Consider the following 25,437-nt stretch of genomic DNA (forward strand, 5'->3'; position numbering starts at 1 on the left):
AAACTAAGCTGCTTGATTAATTTTTTAGAGATCAATTTAAGTGTTTACTCTAAATGCTAAATTTGATACATACTCTAATAATAATTTAGTAAAAGAATTAAGAAATAAAAAAAGATATTGTTAGATAACAAAATTAAAATTAAAAAACTAATCTTATTAAATTATATTAAGAATATTATGAATATATTTGGCAAAATTAATGAGTAAGTTAGCTGAATGATAAAAGGTTGATTGAAAATTAATGAAATGACTAATTGAATTAAAAGTATATGATAAAATTAATTAATTAGTATAAAATAATATAAAATAATATTTTATTACTTAACCATAATTTAAATATTTTGAACTTTATTTATTTTTAAATAATTATTATTTATGCTTAATATTCTTAATTGTTAATGAGCACAATCAATGACATATTAACATATTATGTTGTATTTAATGTATTGTACTGTGATTTCTGTTACAGTTAATCAACGAATTTTAGCATAGAAACTAAAATAAATAACAAAGCACGTATTTATGTCATAATTATATGTAATAAAAATGATTTATTGACTAAGTTTAATGTTTTTTTTTTGTTAAGAATCAAATTGAGTTGCTATAGCATGTAGGTAATTATGAACAATGAATATTGTAGTACTTTTTTTTAAGGCTAAATTATACTTTTTATTTTATAAGTTTAAGTGAAGTTTCAATTTGATGTTTTCATCTTATTTTTATTTTATTTAATTTAAGTTTTATTTTGTTTTCTTAACTTTCTTAATTTAATTTAGTTTTTTTTTTCTATTTTCTTAACTTTACTTATTTTTCAATTTCATTGATTCAAGTGTTGTTTTAGTGTATTGTATAAATATGTGTTTATAAGAAATATTATAAATGCATACTATTTAATTAATAATGATGAGTTGATAGTGATCGTTAAGTATTTACAATAAAAAGAGTAAAAATTAGTAATTTTATCAAAATTAATTTGCAGGTAAATAAGTTTTAGTGGTATTTTAAAAGTTTTGAACAATAATTTAAAAAATTTATAAACATTAAAATAAACAATAATTATTGTCCAAAAACATTATTATTTTTAAAATTTTTCATTACGTTAAAACATGAAACAGATTGAAAGAATTATTTTATCTTAAAAAATAACACACAGAATTAATTTGTACGTAAAAAATATAAAGAATTAAAATAAAATTTAAAACTAAACTTGGATGAATAAATTAAATAAAAATTAATTTAAAATATATATTTAAAAAATTAACTTAAATTTAGAAAACGATAAGTGTAATTTTAATTATTTTTAAAAATATACCTTAATTATATTGTTTTTAACTGTTAACAGAGGTTTCTTTTGCAGTATCAGTGTTGCCTATCACTCTTTTTCTTTTTCTTCTTTTACGTGCAAGTTTAGGTTATTCGATATCTTATTCATGTCTTCTCTAGTTTGAGTTTTAGCCTCTATTAATTAATTAAAAAATGTAGCGTATTAATTATTTTTAATATACTGTATTTCAGTATTTAGAGTTCATGATAAACAACTTAAAATAATTCATTTATATTAAAAAAATTATCACTTTGAAAATAGAAAATATAATAATTTTTTAAATAAAAATTTATCATCTTGAGAGATTTGAATTCAGTTGTAAAGATTAAAGAATGAAAGCTTGTTTGATTTGGTTTTATTTTTTAATTTTTAAAAATTATATTTTAAAATCATTTTATAAAACTATTTAAAATAAAATAAAATTTGTTTATAAATTTAGGACTATGAGAATGTTGACGGTGTTGTGAAGACGTCGACTAAGGTGAGGGTGTCACATGATGATGGGCCTGTACTATACTGTAGTGTATAAGCATGTTAAAACTGTTTTTAATTAAACTTTTGTTAGTTTTAAAGAGAGAAATAGATAAATAAAAATAATTAAAAGTATATTTGTTTGTATTTTTAAAAGATTTTTTTTATAAAAAAAAACCTTACCTTAACAAATATATTTTTCTATTTTTTATTTTAAAAACAAAAAATTAATTTTAAAAAAATAAACTCAAAAAATTGTACTCTTTTTTTTTTGGAATTAGTTTAATATTATCTTTCTTTAAAAAAAAATACTGCTCAATTTGGCCGTTATTAATGACTTAATTATTTTGTAAAAATAAGTCAAATTAGGTTCCAAGCAATATTGGCCTTTTTATGTCAGATGCTACTAATCATAATAATAAAAGACCCTTTTTGTTTGTCTCAAATCAATTGCATTCGTTGCAGAAATAATTTTGAAAAGAATAAAATAACAGTGTCCGACAACGAAAGCTAATTATTTTGTCACTCTTAGAATTTTGAAAGAGAAACAAACAAGTTTTAAATAAGTGAAACATATTCAATATTTCTGAATGTTCACGAAGGTTTTAAATAAGCAAAAACAAATATGGTGGGTTTCGCGAAGGTTCACCAAATATTTTTTAAAAAATTAATACAAATTATTTATGAATTTCATTAATCTATGTTTGTGAATGTGACGTCTAAAAGTTGTTTAGTGTAAAAATGAATTTTAAATGCTATGGTACGTCAAAGAGTGGAGTGGAATGGGTAGGTAGTTTTAACGTAATTTTTTTTTCTAATTAAAGTATTTTAAAATTAATTACCAATTTTAAATTATTATAAAAAATATTCTTTATATAAAATAATTTTTATAAATGAAACACATATTGTTACATATAATATTTAATTTTTTAAAATAATATCATAACTAATACATTATACACAACCAACAAATATGGGTGTTAAAGAGATAAAATAATATTCTCTAAACATGACACGTGTTATTTAAAGATATATAAATATTTTAATTTTTATAATTATATATATTATTTATTTATTTAATAATAAATATTTATTTTCAAAATTAATTTATTAAATAACATTTAAGTAATAATAATTTGACAACTAATTTATAATTATATTTAATATATATCATTTCAATTAAATAATTTGATAATTAATTTATTTTTCAAAATTTATAATTTTAATTTACTAATCATTATTTTCAAAATAATTTTTAAGATAATCTATTAAATAAATTTTAATGATAATTCATTGATAATTATATTTAATATTTGTTATTTAAATAAATCATTAATTAATTTTAAAATTTTGCAATTTTTATTTATTAATAATTAATTTTTTAAATTTTTAAGTGACATGTGTCAAGCTTAAAAATATTGTTCTTACCATATTAGTTTAAGTGTACTGCTGTCTTTACTTTTTTATTAAAAAATTGTCTTAAATATATTATATATTAAAAATAACTTTAAAATAAGGAAAAAAGTTTAAAAAAAATTGAATACATGTAGTAGAAAGATTTATTTACTTTAATAAATATTTTAGTATAAAATTAATTATTAAATTATATAATATGATATTAACAATTATATATACTAAAATTTTTAAAAATTTAATATTTATAAACATGCAATTTTATGGTTAATTTTATTTATATTTTAAAAAGATAGTATATATTAAAATGAGGTTAATTAATATTTTTTAAAGACTTCATTTATTTAATAACAATTTTTAATTTAATAATTAAGTTGACGAAATTTGATATGGATTTGACATTATTAATTGAACTAGTTTGATGTAGGGATTACAACTTTAAACTGAGATAATTTTTAAAATTAATAAAAATAATTTGTCAAGGTTAATATAATTTAATTTGAATCTTCGGAGCAATATTTAATTTGAAACGTACTTTTCTAACTTTTTGAGTAAAGTTATTATTGTTATTTTTATATTTTTTCACTTTTCAAATAAGGTTTTATTTGAATAATTCATTGTTAATTTAATTAACAAAGAAAAGAATAAATATTCAAATAAGAATGTCAATAAATATTTTGAAGAAGAAATAAATATATTTTTAGATATAATTGATGATATTTAATTTTGTTTAATATTTTTTTCCTAATGTTATATAATAACTCAATTATTAAATTAATTATATTTATTGAATTTTATACAATTTAAAAATCATTTAATAGTTTATTAACTAATTTTAACTTAGGACATGTTTGGTTATAATTGTATTTTGGGAAGTAATCTCTTATTTTTCATAATTTTAATAAATACTTATTTTTTAATTGAACCAAATTAAATACTCACTTGGTTTATAATATATATTTTTTAAATAAATATTAACTATAAAACTAATTTATTTAAAATTTTATATGCATATTTTCAATGTCGATTACCCTTTCCATGTACTGAGGGATAAATTAGAAAATGTAGAATACTTTCACCACTCAATCACATTAATAAAAAAATATGAGTTTTCAATTAATAATTTTTAATTAACTTATAAAATAAATATAAATAAAATATATTTATTATCTTAAAAATATAAAAATATTGAATACTATATTTGTTATATTTTTATATATCTTCTTAAATAATTTTTTATTATTTTATAAGATAAATACTGAATAAAAGTATATATTTTTTTAAAAAATAAAAATATTTAATAATTCATTTATTTAATAATTAAAAAATTTATGGATAAAGATAAAATTATAATTATTTAAACAAAAATAAAGTCGCTTTTCTTTTTTTACCTCGATCGAATAGAGCTCATATCATATGTCTCGTTCTTCACTGGTTTTTTGACAAAATCATTCAGATTAATTCAATTTCTCTGTCTGTAAATACTTTAACTTTTCCCAATTCTCACCGTCGCTCAGTGATTAGGTATGCTTCTCTTCACTGATTCTTGTTTGTTTTTTGTCCCTTTTTTTTCTCTCAGTGAAAGTTGTAATTTTCGACATTCATTAGAAGTATAATCTGCCATTTCTCTCCTCACTTCAATGCATGTGGTTCTAGTTTTTGTTGCGCTCCTTGTTTGTTGTGATTTTTTGTACTCAAATGTTGCTATTGTGAGCTGAAAAAAAATGTTCCTTTTCGTTGTCATTTTCAACATGAATTTCATTGATCGATACAATGAAATTTGAGCATGAGAAAATAATTAAAACCCTCGGGTTTTGCAATTTGACGTGCTGCTTAATCCTAGTTCATTCTGGGCTGTGTTCAAATTTTTAATTTGCTTTCATGAGGCGTAACTGCACAGACATTTCAACTGTACATTGCGAAAGTGTTGTACAATGATTCTTTCAATTCTATAACTTATGACTAGAGTTTGTGGAGTAGTGCTCTTGTTTAAAGTTGGGATTTATTTGGACAAGTTTTGTTTATTTGATTAATTTATTGGTTTTTTATAAACGTTGAGGAATCATTTGTTGACCAATGAAATATATTTATTTTGTTGTTGTTGTTATTGTTTTTTGGTCAACAGTAGTTAGAATTTTTCTCGTTTAAAGATGCACGAGTAGAAGACGGAAGTACTGAAATTCCAAGCTTTCCTCTTAAGTAGAAGCAAAGAGTAGACTGTCATAAAAAACTTCCAGCTTTCCTTCAATGGGTGCTCCTAAGCAGAAATGGACTGCAGAAGAAGAAGCGGCGCTGAAAGCTGGAGTAGTCAAACATGGGGCTGGAAAATGGCGCACTATACTTACAGATCCCGAGTTTAGTGCCATTTTGCGCATGCGTTCAAATGTAGATCTTAAGGTATGCCTTTTCACCATCCTAGCAGTAGCAGGTTGTGGGAAGTGTTGCTGAAAGGAAGTTTTGTTATTCTTTCTGGTTAGGAATGTTACAATTGCACTAGCCAAATGATCATCTGCATATTGCACCATACAAGAAATATATAAGGATAGAGTCCTTTCTTTCAATCAAATTTCCAAAGTTATGGCATACTTTTGGTGCACTAGTATGTTGCTTTGTACTGTGAACAGGATAAATGGAGGAATATAAATGTGACGGCAATATGGGGATCCCGGCAGAAGGCAAAGCTTGCTCTTAAAAGGAGCCTACCAGCCCCCAAAAATGACAACAACCATACAGCCTTGAGTGCTGCAGTTCAACATGATGAAATTCTCGATACTAAGCCCTTAGCAGTTTCTTTTGGAACATTGCAATCTTCTAACTCGAAAGAACAAATATCAAGGTTACAGAATTTCAGTTAAATATATCTTCCGATTATTATCTTGAGAAAAGAAATTATCTTCATGACTGTGGTGCTTGGTTTGTTTAATTTGTCCTTGAATGGCATATGGAGTTTGAAAACTTGTCAATGTTACACCCTTTACAACTTACAAGTAATTAGTTGAAAGATCACATAAAGCTCTCTGCTATCAACCCACTTTTTTTCAAAATGAGTAAATTACTAGGCTAATTTGCACTCAAATTTTGTTATTTCCCACATTAGGTATCAGATGGTTTTATTACCTATCTGGAGTAAAGAAAGAAAAAAGGAATGAAAAATATAGACAATGTTAACTATGCAATGGGTCACTTCCTTTGGATGAAGTAATATGACTCATACTTCCGCATTTTTGGGAACACACACACATTATTAGATACTTGTATGTATACTTGCAATCATTTATGCTTATGATAGGAAAGTAGTGTTGTTTTTGTACTTTGTCTCCATTGCTAAAGTACTTCGTGCTTAGGTACACTTATCTTAAAGTTGTCATCCTCCAGTGTGCATTAATTCTAAATTCAGAAGTCATTGATTTATACATAGGTTTTACTTGCTATTGCAAATATTTAGTAAACAATTCTCTTGTTCAATGTCTCTTCTGATATCAGAATCCCATCTTGTGCTAAATGTTGAAATTATTCTGCAATATACTTTTGACTTATGGCAGCAATAACGATGGCAGGTTGGGGGATAATGATATATTAGAGGCCATTGTCAATTTGAAGGTGCCAAAAGGTTCTGACAAGGCCGCCATTGCTTCTTACATTGAGGTATTTCTATTTCACTTCCCTTATGCTTGTAAAATCTGAAATTTACAAGAAGCAAATGATCATCAAAATTGAAGATTAGCTCTATTCTTTCTTTTTGCTTCCCCCCCACCCTCCCCATCGAATTGGTTTGCATGTAGACTTAGTAAATGAAATTTATTTACCCCTATGTAATGAATAATTTCTGCTTCATATTGCTTGATGGATTACCTATCTGTTTTAAACTAGAAGAAACTATGTGCCAGCCTTCTTTGTGATTGATCTCAGAGCATTAGTAATCTTTGAAACTGATTGGAAACATTTCTCTACTTGGTCTTGTCACAAGGAAGTGGCATTTTTTCTTTTTATTTATTTGATTTTTATTGAAGCCAGTGTGTGTGCTTCAACCTTTCTCTCTCTTAGATGGTTCCCGAAAAACAAGATAGAATAATTTATTTCATCCAATCATACTATGATACATGCTGTATATCTTGTTTTTGGTTTAGCCTTAAAATAATGGCGAATGATCAATACAATACAACTAATACTAGCAATATAATACTTGTTTAGATACGTGTCTGCTTAACTGCATCAAAAGTAATTCTAACACTTTTCATCTATTTAGGAAAAATATCGGTCTCTGCCAAGTCTCACAAAGCTACTGTCAACCAAACTGAAGCATATGGTGGCAAGTGGCAAAATAATCAAGGTAGTTTTACTATCAGTTATTGTGGTAGCAAGGCACATTAAACTCTGCCTGCAAACCTGTGTAATAGACATAATCAATCTGGTTTCAAGGTCATATTGATGTTTTTTCATGTATGACAGCTATAAATATTTGATGTTAATGAAAGTTATTTAGAGAAAATGATTTATAGAGAGAAATTAATTGGTTATACCATTCTAGATGTAATTGATATATATTTTCTTCTGGAGTTGTAATGTGCATATATTCACATTTGCTTCAGTGAGAGTGAGAATTCAATTTGAAATTGATAAATTGCCCCATATTAACCAGATATCCCCTCCGTGACATATTCATTTGGCATATGATTAAATTCAATAAATGATAAGTTGATTCTTTGTATATGTATTGGTAGGAAAAGCATAAGTACAGGATTGCATTGAGTTCAGCAGTATCTGAGAAAAGGAAATGCTCTTCCTTGATACTTGTGGAAGGGAGGCCCAAAGATTCTCCAGAAGCAGGTAAGCATGATGATGTCAAAATCCTTTCAAAATCCCAAATTGATGCGGAGATATCAAAAGTGAAGGGCATGACAGCTCAAGAGGCAGCTGCTGCAGCTGCAAAAGCAGTTGCTGAGGCAGAAGTTGCCATTGCACAGGCTGAGGCAGCAGCACGGGAAGCAGAGGCTGCAGAAGCTGAAGCTGACGCGGCTCAAGTGTTTGCAAAAGCTGCAATGAAGGCGCTAAAATGCAAAATGCTTTGAATGTGGTAGTTTCCTCATCAAGAAATCTATATTGATTCCTGTAGATGAGATGATCATAACTTTATCTAATTCTATTTTCCTGTTTAGAATGCTTATCACATCCTAAGTATTTAATAGTATGCTGGTTCTTTGCACTCTTCATTCAATCTCTCCTTGAGAATTGTTGCATCCTTATGTATTTTGCTTTTTCTTCTTGGTTAATGAGACTCTGACCTTGTATGGGGTCAAATATTTTTCAAGTGGGTGATTTCTGCAAAACATCACATAGCCCAACTTTTCACCAAATTGATCACTGATTTTCTGTGTCTACTCTGCAGGTCTATCCCATACTTTTCTAATGCACCGCATTCAGTTGCTGTAGACTCCAGAATACTGGAGTCAAGATATCTGTTAATATTCTTTTCACACTTTTGAGTTAGTTTGTTTTACCACTCAAGATTAATTCTCACTTTTTGCACTTGAGACTTGAGACTTGAGACACCTCTTTTTATTTAAAAAGCAATTCATTAGACAAAGGGAAGATGATTATGAAGAGTTAGGAAAGATAAGGGATCATTCATATAAATAAATGTAAAAAAGAGAAACCCCTTTTAAAATATCAGAGGCTTTGCTCCAAGCAGAAGCCAAATGCCTAATCTTATCCCAAAGGCGCTGCTTATCCAAAAAAATCTTCTTAAGAAGTGAGAATCATGCTTAGGCCAAATACACCGAAGTGCAACATAGATTGCACATTTCTACAAGAGTTTGGCTCCTCCTATCACTCTGAAGATCCCAAATAAAAGATTTTCATAAAGAAACAGCTATAGCACTAAGTAAGAACAAAATCTGGTACTGATTATGAGCTTGCACCACACATTAGGAGAAATTGCCCTATGCACATATCACTGCTTTTCAAATAAAGGATCTAACCTTAGAGGGAGTTTGGACCTTTCAAATGGGTTTGTCCAGGACCAGGTGGAATGGAACTCTACTCATTGAATGGATTAGGAATTGAGAGTAAGAGTCTCACAAAAACATCCCAGAAGGTTTGTGGAGTAACTTTCTCTATTACATTTTCCAATCTAGAGTCCATTTCTTGTGAAAGGACCCTAGGTCTGTTAGTTACTGTAGGTAAAAGGATATTTTCATGCTTTAAATATTGCTGTGCATTATTCTTTTGTCTGTAAAGTAGTTTATGTTAGTTCTTTTAAAGTTTTGATTATTGCCTCATTATTCTAATGCATATATAGAAGGAATTTCTGTGTGTGCCCACTTAACGCACAAATTTGGTTATTGAATTGGCTTGGAAATGAAACTTGGAATTGTAATTATGATATTTGGAAATCCTTTTAGAATTGGAATCACGATCCTAAGTTCCGATTCCACAGAATTCTAGCATAACAAAATATAACATTTGCCAATTACTAACCTATACCCTCTATGTTACTGTTCTTAACATCCCACACTATGCAACTACTCTCCTTATTTTGTTGCATTTGTTGTTGCCACTGCCACCTTCACTGCCATCCCTACAACCATTGCAGCCACTGCCACTCATGTCATCCAACCCCCCCCCCCCCCCTCCTCCTACTACTATCCCTTTCCCCATAGTCATTATTGCTGCCACCAATTACTGTTGCCAGTGTCATTGCTGCTAATTTTTCTACCACTGCTACCATCATCATCAATTGTTGTTGTTGTTACCCCTTCACCAGTCCTTTCACCTCCCTGCTGGCACCAACATTGTGAATGCTATATGAGTTTTAACTTTATAACTAAACTCAATGTAATCTTATCCATGATTATCCCTAATTACCTAGGGGTGTCAAAATAAAATTAAAATTCAACTTAAAATTACAATTCTATGTTGTAATTCTTTGCATAACCCAAACATAGGAATTATAATTCTGAACAATTTCCATTGTGGCAAAATTGGAATTATATTTCTGAACTCCAATTTTTATTCCATGTGCATTGCGGACCCTTAGTACTTTCTAAGCTTTAATCACCGCTGCTTTATTCTATTGCTACATAGTTTCTCTTGTTCTTTAGTTAAGCCTGTTTAATTTTTGTGAATTTTTTGTAGAAGGTGTGGGCTTATGCTTGTTCATCATCAGCAGCAGAGTTGGCTTGAGGTGATAGTTCTACTGCTGCGCTGTCTGCCTATTTTTGTGACTGTAGATAATTATCGGCTTGCAAATCTGGAACATGCGGATGATTCATGAAACATTTTGTCAAGAGTCAATAATAGGCCCCTTTTTTTCCCTTTTGAGGGAACACAATGAGGGGAAAGCTACGAAGCACTAACTGAAGAGTGGAAATGGCCATGGAGTGCTGTAATGGAATGATTTACATCCACTTTGAGTAAATGAAGGAAAACAATTTAGTAGTGTTCCAATAGCAATATGGATTGACATTGACATACCGATCATATATGTGAGGATGCATGTTCTAAGACATTGCTGCATTATTCTGGCTATGTAATATAGACCTCCTTTTGAGGTTTGCAAAATTATTTTTATGAAAATCGCAGATCTTGTCGTTTGATTTTTCGCCCCTAGGACAGACAGTGTACGTGTAAAGTTTATATAGAGGCATTTGTTCCAAACAAATTTAGAAAATGGTCAGTACTTCTGGATTAGGTTGCAGACAAATGCAAATTTGGAAAATGTTGGAAGCGAACAGTATGTTTGTTAAATAATTATCTTTCAGCACAATAGATAATCGCAGTCAATGTAGGGAAGAAAATTTGTGACTACTATGTCAATGTAAAATGCTACCTGGTTCTGCGTACTAGTATTATTTATTATAATAGAATGTATTATTTATTATAATAATATTTATTAATAAAGTTAGTCTAATATAATTCAATATCTTTATTATCACATATTTAAAATTTACTATATTTTCTTTCCTCTGGACAAACAAAAGATCTTTTAAGTTAAAGTTAATGCAATTTATTGTAAGCTTCAATTTCATGTAGATTTTTCATTTCAATTTATCGTAGGGCGAATGTCTTTGTAACTTAAATTATTTTCTGATTACCTTCAAACATAATATCTTATACTCCTTCAAATATTCTATTAAAATAAACAAAAATAATTGTACTGTCTTTAGTAAAACAATATATGAACTTCAAAATAAAGTTTAATAAATTAAAACACTGTTAGTAATATACAAAAATATTAATAATAATAAAAAAAAACTAAAAACAAAATTTAGCTTGCACTAACACACTAACAGTTGAAGGATGCACTTTTTAAATCCAGGGAAACAACCAACAATTTATATAGTATTGTTATGCAAAGAGAAAAGGCACAAAAGAACCTAGTTAAACAAATTATAAAAACACTAATAAAGTGTGACTTTTAAGAAAAAGAACTTCACAATTGACACTTAATCATGTAGCTTAAGAAGTAAAAATGTAACATATGTTACATTCTGACTCATGGTATCTTCTCATTTGACTTTACATGCTAGAATGACAGCGTCGCATTTTAATATATGACGCCTTTTATTCTCACATCACATAAAAAATTTTACTATTCAAATTATTTATATTGGTAATTAGTTTCAAAACATTAGTATATTATATTTTGATGTACGACGCCTTTTACTTTTACTTCACATAAAGTTTTCTGTTCAAATAATATACACTGTTACTTAGTTTTAAAACACTTTTAGTATGATAAATAGCTTCTAAAATAACACTATTCTAGTCAATTAGTTGGACAGTTTGCTAACATTTGCAGATATCTCTAGGTTGATCAAAACAAGCTAATTTACGATGAACATTGTTGTAACAGGATAACTTCCTCATCCCTGTTCGGCTAGCATATTTAAAACAACTTGCTATCACTAGCCATAACCAAGTTCAGCGTGTAACAAGCTCCCACCCTCCTTTCTCATTTCCTTCCATTCTTCTAATATTTCATATGCGGAGGGCTTGTCATCAACATCATCTTCAGAGTTGACAGGTGCCAGATTATCAGAACATTCCAGCTTATCAGCACATAAACCTGTTCCATCCTCAACATTAGAGTTTTGAGGCCTGCAAACCATGAGATCATTATTATCTTGTTCATCAACTTGATCATGATTATAGGTATGCTCAGTATGGTAACTGCCAACAAGAGTGTTTTCATGCTCAGATTCAGCATCTTCAACCATCATTCTCCCAGAAATATTTGGCACATTTCCCTTTCTACGATCATTAATTCCCTCAGTACTTTCACTTCCAAAAGGGATTATACTAGAGAGGTTTCTAGATGTACCTAATCCACAAAGAACATGCAATGATCTTGATAAATTAGAGACCGTTGGTTCTGATTCAACATCACAATTACCAAGAGCATCCAACAAGCGCTCTAACTTTTCATGACTAATTCTGTCTTCACTTTCCTTAAACAGGTGTGTCCACTGCTTTTCAGTCACTCGGAATGGCGCATAAGCCATGGTGTTGATTAAGATAATAGCTCGCTCATAACTATGTTGAGCTATAGCTTGAATCACCAATTCCATAAAGAATAGATGGTGGGGAATTTCTCCAGCTTCCAGAATCATGTCAAATGCATGCTCCAGTAAATGTAACTGCATTCAAAGCAAAATATGCCATCAAACTCAATGTTTAGCAAAGCACATAATAGTAATTTAACTGCTACAAGTTATTTTTGTGGTTCCATTGCTGACTGGTCAGTAGTAACAAGTTAAAAAGCAGTTGAATCTAATTGTTTCTGGAAATCATCCAACAAATGTTATTTTGATTTTAAAGGATGAAAGCAAGAACCAGAGCAAAGGTTTCCATCAAGAGCACAGACATAAGCCTAAATATATTTGAGTTTGAGCAGAACTATTCATATGAGCTTTATACATATACTTGAACACAGCACAAAATAATTGATAAAATTTGTGCTGATACTAATAAAAAAGGAGTACTTTTCACCATGATAGTGAGTTGATGGATGAATTGATGCACTCCTAGCCCTAGGTAGAAAAATTTAGATATAACACTAACTTTATAGGATATGGCACTATGAGCAGAAATATAAAGATAAAAAACAGAGACCTAATATAAATAAGTACATCTTCTACCTTGCCAGCTCTTGAAGCTTTAAGAAGTAATGACAAGTGTTTATTTTGATCCAACTGATAACCGGAGAGAATCATCTCTCTGTATACATGCTCAAAGTATTCCCATTGCTGTGCACTAGCTGAAGCTTCCAACATTGAGTTATATGTGTACAGGTCTGGGACAACAGAGCTATTACCACCCTCTGAGATGGCATTAAACTCTGAATTGGCTACCTTAACTTCCTCAAATAAATTTTTGGCTTTAGAAAACATATCATTCTGGCCATAAACTTTCAGCATTGTATTTATGGTCCCTATGTTAGGACCACAGTTCTCTTTCATGTATTCAAATATGCATATGGAATCATCAATATGTCCACCATCCATGGAAGATTTAATCATGCCAGTGAAGGTAACCTCCAAAGGCCTGGCATGAGAAAGACTTCTAATCTTCTCAACCTGCAGCCATATTTCAAGGAAAATAAGGGTTTATAAGTAGCTACATGTCCATCTAACCACATATATGCAAAAAGAAAAGTGTAAACCATCAAATTCATCCCTAGAAAATTAAAACCCCACCTATGGTCCCTAACGGTGCGTTTGAGAGTTAGAAGGGAAGGGATTAGAAGGGAAGGGAAGGGTAGGGAAATGATGGGTAAACCCTTACCCTTGGTTGGCTGTTACTAATTTTTCAGAAGAAAAAAATGAAGGACTAGTAAAATTAAAAAGATTAATAACAACACAAATTTTCAATTTCAAACCTTACTTAAAAAAAAAAAAAAAAAAAAAACTAACACAATTAACCTAATAAACTTCTTTTACTCGACCCCCACTTCAGGGAACTCAAAGTATGTAAGACTCCAAAACAAGGGAAGGCTAACCATAGGCCTTTCCCTACCTCTCTTTCTTTCCCTCCTAAACCCTTTATCCAAGCATACCCCCACTAACAACAAATGTTGGGGATTAATGTGTCTGGAACCTATGGAATACTGCAGCCAACATTCATGGTTTGTTAGGGACCACAGGGCAGGTTTTAAATTATCAGAAACAAAAATGTCTACCACCATATTCATCAAGGCCAGATTTGGGGGGTTTACTCAAAGCAAATAAAAATAATACCTCCGGAATAGCATCTTGCCACCTCCCATAGTTGCAAAGGCAACAAGCTAGCTCATAATATACACTAGCTGTTCCAATAACTCCCCTTCCTTCCATGTCCCTGACAGCTTCTACAGCTTCATCTATTTTACCTTCCTTCCACAAAGTTCTGACCAGCACTAAAGAAGTAAGATAAAATATGTAAGGCCATCGGCTGCCAAAAATCAGTCAGAAATAATAATAAGTAAAATGTTACCTTTATAAGTAAGGGCTTTTGGAACTTCCCCACTTCTTGTCATCTTTCCAAATAACTCATGGACAAGGTCATAATTGCCTGATTCCAGCATTACCTTACAACAAGCACCACCTGTAAGACTTGAATACAAACATGCTTTAAGGGTAATAACATCTGAAGGTAATCACATTTTCTTCATCAAACAATTTTTCCATTCAACCATAAAGACTCAAGTAAAATATAACTAAAAAGAAGCTTGTTAATTCGTGAATAAAATGGAAATCAGAGCCACCATTCAAGAGTGAATACATAATTCATATATGGAGGGAGGATAACATTAATGACATTGGCACAGTTTGGATAAACTTCTCAATAAGTCCTTATAGATGTCAAAACTTAAGTAGTGAAATAAATCAAATTTGTCTCATAAATTAATATCATCTTTTGTTTCTCTATCTTTTAGAAGAAATTTTCTCATTTAACTTCTCTAAAACTTGAGGGGTATAAGTTGCTTTTAACTTATATTATATGTAGAAGTTTTATTCATTTTTCATATTAATTTTCTTCTCCAATAAGTACTTATGTAAAAGCCTATCCAAACTGGGTCATTGTAACAAACTATTCCCATAATAAAGCAGTGAAATAGATCTAGTGAGATCAGTTCTCCCAAGAACTTCTGATATTTTTTTATTAAAAAAAATAAATAAATAAACTGAGTTAAGTTGTACTGTAAGCATATTGAGCAAAGTGACACAACAGGCAAAAGAAGGCAGCTCAATAACTACTTATTTAGAATAGCAATATAAAATTTTATTCTGCTTGTAAAAAATAGTTAAAGGAGTCGATTATATTGTATCTCCCTGTTTCAATATTACAGTCCATACACACTTGATAGATTACTTGGTCTCAGATCTGTAATTCTGTAATTACCTCCATTGCAAGTCCATAAGTTGCTCCATTAGGTTGTAGACCATTTTTCCTCAGTTGCTTAAAAACCCATGACACTCCTTTCCACTGCTTTGATGGAACACAAGCATTAAGCACCTAATAGCAATTGAAGAAACTTGATGGTTCAATCATCGGCAAAATGATATTCCTTATAAAGTTCTATGATAAATATCTAGTTGTTTTCTTACAGCATTGTATATAACCACATCAGGTTCAAGAATTGGATCCCAGTTCTTGCCATACATAAATTTGAATGTTTTGGGTTTCTGCCTCATGCATTCCATAACATTCAGTAACTCTTTCAGAAGACCAGCTTGACCAAGTGTGACAGCAATGCTGTGATATGCAGCTATATCAGGATACACAAGAATGTTTCCCTGAATAAGTTGAAAATAAGCAATCAAGAAACATCACAACAGTTAAAGACAAGCCCTTGTGTGGAAAGCTAACTGAGCACTAGGTTCTTACACGCATCAAATTGAAAATTTGAAGGGCTTCCTTTGGCCTCCCTGCCTTCCCAAGAACTGCAAGAAGTTTTGTATAGACAAACCTACAAAATCACCATTTTTTTTTCATAAGAGAGGAGTGAGAATGCAAAACAATAAGCATGTAAAGAAAACAACAAAATACCGATCGTTAAGAAATCATAGTGTGATGAAGAGTGTGGCCAAAATAATGTATTACTAGCATTTATCTGAATACAATGGCAACAACAACCAAGCCTTATTTCGCTAGGTGAGGTTGGCTACATGGATCACAGGACCCATTGACTTCGGTCAAAAACCAAAATTTTAGAAACCAAGACAAATATCTAAAGTCACCTGCTTTGAAATTTCCTGTTATCCTTATAATTGTACACCCATTGGACCACAGAAAGAGCTTGCTTCCAACAGCATTTAGCACCAAGCAACTCAAGAATCTTCAACAACTGACCCTCAGTAAATGGCAATCCCGACAACTTCATCATCCTCGAAAACTTCCAATCCCTCATAGTAATCTCCCTATCACTCAGCCTACATTAAAATTAAGAAGAAAAAAAAGAGCCATAACTTCACAAAGATATTAAAACAAAACACTGTTAATACACTTTTTTTAATTCACTCCTCGACTGTGTCTAAGTAGTTAAAAAAAGTGACCAATTTACGAACCAAGAAGTTAAACATTGCAGAAGAAGTGTATTAAAAAGTATGTTTAAAAAGGATAATGTTATTACTTGTTAGCACTTCTGTTAAAACAAAATAACTAACGAGACCGCAATGGAAAATTGAACGCGATACGAACCTATCAACGAGAAACCTTATAGCCTCACTCTCGCTGCGATTACGAGTCTTGTTCCTTACCCCATAGCTCTGATTGAAACAAAGCTCGTCGATTTCTAGGTCATCATCGAAAAGCCACATGAGTTCATCCATCTTCCGAGCCTGAAAGAGTTCCTTCAGCTCCATTAGGCTCTCCCTCTTGAGCTTCTCTCCTCTGTACTCCTTGCACGCCCTCGCCTGCTCCAGAAACTCAACCTTTTCAACCCCTTCCCAGGGCTTCCCCGCCATCAATAAAGGCTTAGTCTCGTTGGCGTGGGTTTCGGCTTCAATTGCTTTCGTGAATTCCTTGAATTCGTGTTTCAGTGTCTGGAAGTGTTGCTCTTCCGACAAGGTTTGCAATTGGGCGTCGGTGAGTGGAGGAGGGGATTGTTTGGCTTCGCGCTTCAGTTTTCGATTGTGCTTTTGAATTTGCTTTTTGCGGAGAGTGTGGATGATTTTGGGTGTTGGATTGACGCCCTTTTGGATGAGGTTGCGTCGAATTTTGTCGGTGTCGGGTTGGAATTGTGCCACAGGGTATCTCTGCAGTTGCAGTTGCAGTTGCAGAGTTCCCATGGCGGAAATGGGAAGAGGGAATTTCGGTGTTGGGAGCTTCAGGTAGGTCGTCGTTACAACTTCCAAGATAAGTAACAATATCAAGACTAGCGGGTAGGCAAGATATTTTCTAATTAATAAAATATTTTTATATTTTCATAAATGTATAAATAAAAATAAATTAAAGTGAATAGTAAATACTTTTATTGTAATAATTCTTTAAAAAATTTAAAATTTAAAAATATAAAAATTAAGATACATCATTTTTTATATGAAATATTAAAATATTTTATTAACTTTTTTTCATATAACAAATATCTTCTAAAAAAATAATTATATTTAAATAGAGTAAATATTACTGTAGATAGTAAACTTATCTCGATAACATTTAATGATATTTGAATAGAATAAATATTATTGTAAATAATAAACTTATTTTGATAAATATTTAATATAAATATATTCATTCGAATTTAAATTTAATATTATAAATGAAAATTAAATTAAATGATTCAATTGATTCACATGTTCGATGATTTATTAATTTTAATATATAAAGTTGAATTTATACATTTAAAAACAATAAATATTTATTAAAAAATATATTTATTATATTAAAATTATAAAAATATAAATATTTTCTAATAAAAATTTGTTAATTAAATTTTTTATATTATAAATTAAAATTACACTAATATTAAATTTTAACTTATTTAAAAATAATGTATTTTTTAATTTAATACATTGTATTAATATTTTAAGTAGTACCCGTTCAAGAATTTTATTCAGTAAATATGATATATGTTTTAAACTAAATATAAATCTATCCTTGTAAAGGTTCTAAGTAGGATTGAACATTGGGTGGGCTCAGACAGGTTGAAGCTAAAAAATTAAAAATTGTTGCAATTCAATCATATAAAATTTTACACTAATTTTGTTTAAATGGACTGTTGAATTAATCAAGTTTTGGGTACTGGTGGATTGATACATGTTTGAACTGAATAGTTATTTAAGCCCAAAATCAATTTTTTAATTTTAAAAATATTTTTAAGAGCATGTGACAAAGACAATATATTGAGCCTTTTAAATTTTAAATGTAATGAAAATAAGTGGAAGACTTTAGATTTAAAACAACTTTTAAAGCAAACTTTAAAATTCATATATGCCTTGTTCACAATTTTTAAAATAAATACTAAATTTTAGAGAAAAAAATTATTTATCACCTAATATAACTTCAATTTATCAATATCCAGAAATTTCTAGAAAAAAATCCAAATACTAAATTTAAATTCCTATTTAAATAAATAATTACATGGTGCATATAATGTTTTCAATTCTATGGATGAATCAATTATTAATTTTTAATCAATGATTATAATTTTATTTTATCTTGTAAAATGTATCCTCCTCGTTGTTTTAAAATTTCAATACAAAGTATTAAAGTTTTTCCCTTTACATTATTTCATCAGCGATAAGCATACTTTTAATGGGCTTCAAGGTAAGATTTTTAATGACATTGATTTGAATTTTTATTTTTATTTTAACTGAGTTTCTTTTTATTAATGATGTTTTTATTCTATATCAAAATTAAATTATGTAATAATTTTCTTTTGGACTTCTGAATAGATTGTAAACAAGTTTGAGGTTTCCATTATTATAATATAAAATAATTAAATAGGTTAAATTTGTACGAAAAAATATTACCTATGAACATATTAAGCTTTACATTCCCTTAAAATTTCATAAAGATTTTACACAAGCACTAGGTAGCACATATTTTGAATGATGCAAGCTAGATTTTGTAGATAAAATTATTTACTTCAAAAAAATTATAGTAATGATATATAAAAATATAGGTAATTAAACTTTTACTTTAGTATCTAAAATATATAATATAATTAAAGTTAATCTTCTAAATTTTAAATTTTAATTTTAAAATTAATAATTATAAATTACTTTAGTTTTTGTTATTAAATGATGCTAAAATTGAGTAAAACTAAGTTGTCATGTCAAGTAATACCAAAAAGATATAAAATAATGTTGTTTTAAGATTTTTCAAAATTAGTTTATTTTTATCTTTTACTTTTAAGTATATTTAGATCAATGTTTCTTTATATTCTTTCATAGTTTCTTTTTCTTTGACCATCTCGACACTAGGAACTACTCCCTTTTATCATGTTATCATTTGGTCAAAATACGGTTAACTTTCCTTCTCCCTCATTTGGTTCAATAGAGTTGTTAAGAGAATGAACATCATTCTTACAGTAGTAGCTGAAGAAGATGCTATAGAATAAGATAAAGTAAGAGAAAAAAAAAAAAGGAATAAATATTACTATTTAAAAATATAAAAAAATTAAAAATAAATTATTTTTAAAAAATCTTAAAATAATATTTTGTTATGTCTTTTTACATGTCACTTAATATGACAAATTGTTATATTATTGTTTAGTTTTAATATCATTAAAATTCTAATTACGAGAAAAAGTCACTTATATGTGCCAATGGCATTATCCTAAACCCTAAACAAAAATTAAAAACAAAAGGAATCTAACTAAGAATTTTTTTTAAATGATTTAAAGTTTAATTTATTTTTTTAAAAAAATTTTTTAAAAAAAATGTGTATTTTTTATTTAAAAAATTAAAATAAAAACAAACATGCTCTTAGTTTTTTTATTTTCAAAACTTGTTTGCAACACAGTTTTTAAAATTTGTTGAGCATAGTTTGTGAAAAAAAAAACAGAAAAAACATTATTTAGTATTTGACTGACTTCAGGAAATAACAAGATCACACCTTTCTAATCATTATGAAAAATAAAATAAAATCTGATTTACAGATGAGACAGAATCAATTCCTTTCACAACTGCAGTTCATTTCTGTCAGTATTCTAAAGATGCAACTAAACTGACAATGAGAACATGATTCACTCATAAAATAACCCTTGACATGAATATCATCCCTTTTGATTTTGTCGAAGAATTTACATTAAAAAACCATTAGAACGGCAAGACTAAATTAATCTGCAACGAAGTTAGACACGAAGATGCCTCCAGCGAAATCCAGATATATGTTAAAAGAAACGAGCCTCTTAGTTCTTAGATTTAGAATGCTTTACTAGCCAGTTAATAACAGAGTCAATGTTGGTCGAGTTTTTGCATGATATCATGAAAACACAAACTTCTCTGTCAGTAATTGACTTCAGATCCCTGCATACCAGGTAGCTCTTTTAGTACTAAAGCAATATAAAGGTAAGAGAAAAATAAAAAATAGAAGATACAATACTCAAATCAGTCAAATACTGTTAAGTTTTTAGGGTTAGTTTACTTCGTTATAGCTCCAAGTTGACCAAAATAAAAGTGACATATATCTTACATTTGATCAGTCAAAGCTTGTTCAGACAGAGCCCCTGGTTTGTCAATTTTGTTCCCCAACGCCAACAAAGGAATGCCATTCAATGATGGCTTACTCAATAAATCATGCAGTTCACTCCTTGATGTGCTAAGGTTGTCTGGATCAGCAGCATCCACAACATAACTACAGGAAACATCATATTAGAACTTTAACCAAAATCCAAAAATAATATAGCATTAGACTCCTACAATAATGTAAATGTATAAAGGCATCAATTCAGAGAATTGAGCAACAACTACGCGATCCAATTACACAACCGCAAAAGACTTGAGAGGAAGACATATTCAGCAGCATCGTAAGTTTTGAACTACGAAAGCTGCCTTGTAATATAGCAAACCAAGTCTTTTAGAACTAGAAGGAATAAAACATGCATAGCAAAAGATTTAATATGTTTGGACTCATTCAATATTTCAATCAAGGACAGTCAAGTTTGGACTTCGGAGTCTGGACAAAGTTTCAAAGAGTTACACTCACTTCCTTGCCCCACAAACTGCTCTAACGATGACAAGCAATATTAACTAGTAAATAAAATATTGGGACTTGGGACACATGACTTGTAGAGTCATCAGTAAAATCACTTGTACAGGTAAATTCCTCTGGACTTGGTTGTTTTTCAGGTACCGGACAGTATATTTCAATTAATAATAAACTACGAAAGAGCTCTTGACACAAACATCAAATTGACAAGTGAATTGAGTCATTCACTTATAAAATATAAGTTGGGGTTCATGGAATAAAAGTAACAACTCCACCACAAATATTAAAAACGATAAAATCTACCGGTAATGGAACTAATATGAAGACCAAACAATTGTGTACTTTGTTTGATCAGAAATTCTATTACTAGATATCAAACAAATGGAAAACATCGTGCAGGCATACATTGGCAAATTACCACTACAAATGTACTAATATACACTAGTAGACTGTTAATTTTTCAGTTATGTCTGCAAATCATTGCATGTATCAGTGCTCTACTGAGAGAGAGAGAGAAGAAATTTTAAAATCATAAGGACATGAGAAGTTTGTTCCATACACAATAGCAGAAACTGCACGACAATAACGTTCCCACATGCTGCGGAACCTAGGTTGCCCTCCAAGATCCCATAACTTTATTGTAACATTGCCTTTTGTTACTTTCCTCATATTGAATCCGACCTGAAATCAGGACAAACAGATTGATCAAAATATTATTGTCCTTGATAAGCAGAAAACTTTAATAAGCTAATAACTCCTCAAGGATAAAGCTACAACTGAAAGCATTTGGTAAATAGCACTTACTGTAGGAATCATGTCCTCGCTGTACCCACCGGTCTACAAACAGGATAAGAAAAATATCTTTCAGTGAATCAGTCAAATCAAGAACAAGTTGCTAAAATAAAGCCAACATGATTATCATACTTACAGCAATAACATTTACAAGTGAAGTCTTTCCAGCATTCTGAAGTCCAATCAGAGATAACTCCATTTCTTGCTTGAAGAAAAGGCTGCAACCAAATTTACAATGTTGTAAGCTACTTTGAAGAAAGAAATTCTCTAGACCACTAAGTTCAGATCCTGTATCCACATGAAAGTACAATCAATACAAAACGCAACTTCCAGTTACAACCTAACACATGCAAGTTGTGTTATAAAAAGGGAAGATGGGTTTAAGCCAAACAATATAGCCATTCAAAGAATCCAGAAAACACCATTTCAAAAGTTCACAAATTACCTATGCTGAACAACAGCTCTTGTCAGTAATCTAATGATTGGAAATACCTTAACTTTGCAGTTGAAAATAATTCATTTAAACGGAAATGATTTTCAAATCATGAGAACAATTTTGTGAATGAATTGAATTCATAAATTAACATCATTCCCAACAAATTTTAGAGTGCATTTGAATATACAGCTTAATTAAATAAATAATTCAACAAGTTCTTTTTAAATAATGACTTATGCTATAAATTTAACTATAAAATTTATTGGAAGAAGCTGAAAACAGTTCACTGTGATAAGTTATACCAACAAAGTTATCAAAATAAGCACATATGAGAGTCATAAGTTATTTTCATAAGCTGTGACCCAAAGACCACCACAAAATTTAACGAAATTGGATTTTCTCCCATTTATCTCAACATAGAAAACAAATATTCCTACAAATTTCCCCTATTCAATAATATAAAGAACTATTCTGGTGGCACTGAACATGTTAAAAAGTACCATACATGATTTACACTAAAAAAATAAATAAGTAGCAACTACAATTTTATTTGCTGGGGTTGAAATCTAACCTGCGAAGCCAATTAAGAAACGATTCCCAGAACCCCATTGCTTCTCTTCTCTGATCAAAGTACACAAACAAATACACGGATCTACGATTCCTTTGTTTCACCACAACCCCAACACACACAGATCCCTTCAACACTGTCTATTGCATCAGTCTTGATTTTTATACGGTTACACAATACCTTCACTTTTCTTTTATCTTATTTTTCTCTTTATCAAATCAAATAACTTATCACGCATTTTACTCCAATTTCTTCTCCTCTTATCTTTCCCTAACAACCTTTTCCCTGATCGCATTCATATCAGACAAACGATTTTTTCTTATTAATTTTTAAACTTTACTTTTTCCTACGGAATTTTTATTCAATCGTTTAGGGCTTTGCCCTGATCATAGTCGTTGAAATCTCGCGGGTCCCACATAGAAGACAAGTATGGTGACGATGCAGAAGATTACAGCTCGTGATAAAGTTTTTAAATTTTAGCTTTATTTAGAAACTATTCCTGTCGATGACCTCACCCACCCTCGTTATTGAGCGCGTGAACGACCAACCACTAGAAACTTGGAGCGTGAGGTCACTGGGGCATAGCGTGTAAACACTCGCGTGCGGGGAAAGGCTGCAACAATGAGATCGTTATTATATTCAAATTTCTAAATGCAAGTTGCCACGTGTATATTAAAAAACGGTTTAGATTTTCACTCCATGCCCACATTATGGAGCATGGCGAGCTCACAACTGCCAGCGTATGATTTGCGAAATGTAAAGATTATCGTTAAAAAAATATAACGTAAAGATTCAAACGTGAATTTATTATTTCTACCTCATTTAATATTTTTTATTAAATAATTTTAACATATATATTACGTGAAAAAATATTCAAATTAATTTAAAATTATTTAATATTTATTTATATTCATCAAAATTGTTATAATATATTAAGAAAGTAATATAATACATATTTTTAAAATATAAAAATAGACATATAATATTTTATTTTTTATATTATTTAATTTTAAAATAAATAATTAATATAATATATAATTATAATTTAATAATTAAAATTAACAAAGATATGGTTTATATAAAAATTGATACATCTCATTTTAATATAATATATGCACATATATGTTCTATTTAACTTTTGTTAGCTCAAATTTATATAAATTTATATCTATATATTTAATAAGAGTTTTTTTTAAGAGAAAGAAAAAATTATATAACATATAAACTATTTAGAACTAAAATTTTAAAAAAATACATTTAGAGAATCATTTATATGGTAAAAACAATTTCAGACAAAAAGTATCAAATGAGCTAATAATAAATATAAGAAACTTAAAATTTTGTGTTAAAAAGTATTGAGGTTTGAGTTCTCTTATTGAAATCTCTTATAAAATTAAAATAAGTTTGGCAGCAAATTATTAAATTTTAATGATATTTTTTAACTAATGAATAAATTACGGGTAATCTATTATAAAATCATTTGCGCCTGTCCTACACTCTTTCCCTCCCTTTTGAGTATATACTTCAAGAAGAATCACATAGATAGATTAATACAATAAAAACTTCTAGGAAAATGTCTACCCATAATATAGGATACCCATAATATAGGAGATACAGTACAAGAGGGTATCGTACTATTGAGTCGATTGAATTCAATAATAGACGTTTGTTAGCATTGAAATATTTTTTCTTTTTCTTTGAGATCTTCTTTCAAGACTTATTTGAAAAGAAAGAGAATTCAGTACTTTAATTACTAAATTAACCTCGTAAACTACATGACTTATGAGTTCATGGAAGAAGTTTTGCTTAAGATGATTAATATCTTATAAAATAGAGCAAATTTTAAGAGAAATTAATCTTGATTCCTTCAAAATAAGGTTCATTACTTCTTAGCAATATGATTTCATGTAGATACTTCATTTCTCCTCATCTAAAAGCATATTATTCCTTCAATGTCAAAGTTGCCAGAGAATGAATAAATAGGAAATACAATATATATACCAAGTTAAGGTAGCAATCCAAGTAGCAAGAGGGTCATGGAAATTACAATGTCCAAATGACATTCCTAAATGAAACCAAACTTCTTTATAGTGAGAACAATTTATGAGAGAAGGTTAATGTCTTAAAGCTTAAGAGAACATTTAGGATAAAAACTTGAGAAAATAAACTTGTGATAACGACGCAAAGCATTAGTAATAAAGATCAATGACTAATAAGTCAAATAAAAAATCTAATTTCTTTATTACAGATAACTTTTAAATTTAATCAATATCTGAAATTGATAAATGGTTAAATCTC

General features: G+C 29.4%; 3 protein-coding genes across 4 annotated transcripts; 1 reads left to right on the plus strand and 2 right to left on the minus strand.

Annotated features, from left to right (window-relative positions):
• The first annotated feature begins 4,607 nt into the window (after positions 1 to 4,607).
• On the plus strand, positions 4,608 to 10,809 carry LOC113858558 (telomere repeat-binding factor 2-like). Of its 2 annotated transcripts, XM_027491249.1 has the most exons (7): positions 4,608 to 4,732; positions 5,334 to 5,605; positions 5,833 to 6,044; positions 6,766 to 6,853; positions 7,455 to 7,538; positions 7,930 to 8,282; positions 10,343 to 10,809. In XM_027491249.1, the coding sequence occupies exons 2-6, from the start codon at positions 5,456 to 5,458 to the stop codon at positions 8,275 to 8,277; spliced, it is 882 nt and encodes a 293-aa protein (XP_027347050.1). In that variant the 5' UTR covers positions 4,608 to 4,732; positions 5,334 to 5,455; the 3' UTR covers positions 8,278 to 8,282; positions 10,343 to 10,809. The 2 variants fall into 2 exon arrangements, with proteins under 2 accessions (XP_027347050.1, XP_027347051.1); XM_027491250.1 differs by lacking the exon at positions 7,455 to 7,538.
• Positions 10,810 to 11,826: 1,017 nt separating this feature from the next.
• LOC113859068 (pentatricopeptide repeat-containing protein At5g67570, chloroplastic) lies at positions 11,827 to 17,551 on the minus strand. The gene is made up of 9 exons (XM_027491884.1): positions 16,889 to 17,551; positions 16,429 to 16,620; positions 16,076 to 16,157; positions 15,796 to 15,984; positions 15,590 to 15,703; positions 14,681 to 14,774; positions 14,446 to 14,603; positions 13,348 to 13,785; positions 11,827 to 12,846 (listed from the first exon to the last, which is right to left on the minus strand). The coding sequence occupies exons 1-9, from the start codon at positions 17,476 to 17,478 to the stop codon at positions 12,115 to 12,117; spliced, it is 2,589 nt and encodes an 862-aa protein (XP_027347685.1). The 5' UTR covers positions 17,479 to 17,551; the 3' UTR covers positions 11,827 to 12,114.
• A 2,688-nt stretch (positions 17,552 to 20,239) lies between these two features.
• Positions 20,240 to 23,451, minus strand: LOC113859069 (ADP-ribosylation factor-like protein 8a). The gene is made up of 6 exons (XM_027491885.1): positions 23,143 to 23,451; positions 22,272 to 22,353; positions 22,148 to 22,180; positions 21,903 to 22,024; positions 20,828 to 20,989; positions 20,240 to 20,661 (listed from the first exon to the last, which is right to left on the minus strand). Exons 1-6 carry the CDS (start codon positions 23,178 to 23,180, stop codon positions 20,544 to 20,546), a joined length of 555 nt encoding a protein of 184 aa, XP_027347686.1. The 5' UTR covers positions 23,181 to 23,451; the 3' UTR covers positions 20,240 to 20,543.
• Positions 23,452 to 25,437: the final 1,986 nt, after the last annotated feature.

Source organism: Abrus precatorius, unplaced genomic scaffold (assembly GCF_003935025.1).
Source record: "Abrus precatorius isolate BTA unplaced genomic scaffold, Abrus_2018 Scaffold2, whole genome shotgun sequence".
NCBI lineage: Eukaryota > Viridiplantae > Streptophyta > Magnoliopsida > Fabales > Fabaceae > Abrus > Abrus precatorius.